The sequence below is a fragment of the Austrofundulus limnaeus genome, unplaced genomic scaffold (assembly GCF_001266775.1).
Source record: "Austrofundulus limnaeus strain Quisiro unplaced genomic scaffold, Austrofundulus_limnaeus-1.0 Scaffold2504, whole genome shotgun sequence".
In the NCBI taxonomy this organism is placed as follows: Eukaryota; Metazoa; Chordata; class Actinopteri; order Cyprinodontiformes; family Rivulidae; genus Austrofundulus; species Austrofundulus limnaeus.
Genome location: NW_013954906.1, coordinates 20,013 through 21,497, shown reverse-complemented (window position 1 = coordinate 21,497; position 1,485 = coordinate 20,013). Strand labels below are relative to the sequence as shown.

The 1,485-nt window shown below is 50.7% G+C and overlaps 1 protein-coding gene across 1 annotated transcript in view; it reads left to right on the top strand.

Annotated features, from left to right (window-relative positions):
• Window positions 1-552: 552 nt before the first annotated feature.
• Window positions 553-1,485, top strand: part of LOC106511092 (plexin A3) — a gene marked incomplete at both ends in the record, with an annotated part of 7,304 nt that continues 6,371 nt past the window's right edge. Inside the window, 1 exon segment of the mRNA XM_013999837.1 lies at window positions 553-743. Coding sequence (XP_013855291.1) covers window positions 553-743 — 191 coding nt within the window.

The following is a 1,485-nucleotide window of genomic DNA, read 5'->3' as shown; positions in this document are numbered from 1 at the left end:
CTCACCTGTCTGACCTCTGGTACCTGTCTGACCCGTCTCACCTGTCTCACCTGACTGACCTGTCTGACCCATCTCACCTGTCTGACCCATCTCACCTGTCTGACCTCTGGTACCTGTCTGACCCATCTCACCTGTCTGACCTCTGGTACCTGTCTGACCCGTCTCACCTGTCTCACCTGTCTGACCCATCTCACCTGTCTGACCCATCTCACCTGTCTCACCTGTCTGACCCGTCTCACCTGTCTGACCTGTCTAACTCGTCTCACCTGTCTGACCCGTCTCACCTGTCTGACCCGTCTCACCTGTCTGACCCGTCTCACCTGTTTCACCTGTCTGACCCGTCTCACCTGTCTGACCCATCTCACCTGTCTAACTCGTCTCACCTGTCTGACCCGTCTCACCTGTCTCACCTGTCTGACCCGTCTCACCTGTCTCACCTGTCTCACCTGTTTCACCTGTCTGACCCCTCTCACCTGTCTCACCTGTCTGACCCGTCTCACCTGTCTCACCTGTCTGACCCGTCTCACCTGTCTCACCTGTCTGACCCGTCAGGCTGGAGAACATGGACAACGTGAACAAGCTGTTACTGGTGGACTACACTGGGAACCGCCTGGTGGCGTGCGGCTCCATCTGGCAGGGCGTCTGTCAGTTCCTCAGGCTGGAGGATCTCTTTAAGCTTGGAGAGCCTCATCACCGGAAGGAGCACTACCTGTCCGGAGCCAGAGAGCCTGATGGGATGGCAGGTGAGAGGGGCGGGGCCAACAGAACTTTGATAGACAGACCATGGTTTTCAGGCCTGCAGGGAACAAAATGATCCTGATGATGGTTTTTCACACATTCTGTTGTTTTTGTTTATTTATTTAAAAGAAGAACAAGTCTTTTGTTTGTGACGAGTGTCCATCATGTCTCAAAGTGTCCAAATGCTTGTCTCTGAGAACAGCTGCTCTTTGTTCACTCACAACATACATCTGGAGTCCAGGGCAGCAGCTGCATGTTGGCTCTTCAAAGATTTCATGAGATTTTAGGATTTAAGTGAAATTAGGAGCTAATGAAGCTTCWCGTTCATTAAAACCTCTGACTGAAGTAAGTCCACGGTGACAAAACTGAAGAGTTTCACTGCAATAGAAGCCAAGTCATTCAGCTTCTAAGACCTGTTCATGTGTGTCATCTCAACCACAGACTCCGCCCATAGAGTAACAGCTCCACCTCCCAGAAACAGACTCCGCCCATAGAGTAACAGCTCCACCTCCCAGAAACAGACTCCGCCCATAGAGTAACAGCTCCACCTCTCAGAAACAGACTCCGCCCATATAGTAACAGCTCCACCTTTCAGAAACAGACTCCGCCCATATTATAATAAACTCCGCCTTTCAGAAACAGACTCCACCCATATAATAATAAACTCCACCTCTCAGAAACAGACTCCGCCCATATAAAAATAGCTCCACCTCTCAGAAACAGACTACGCCCATATAATAAACTCCA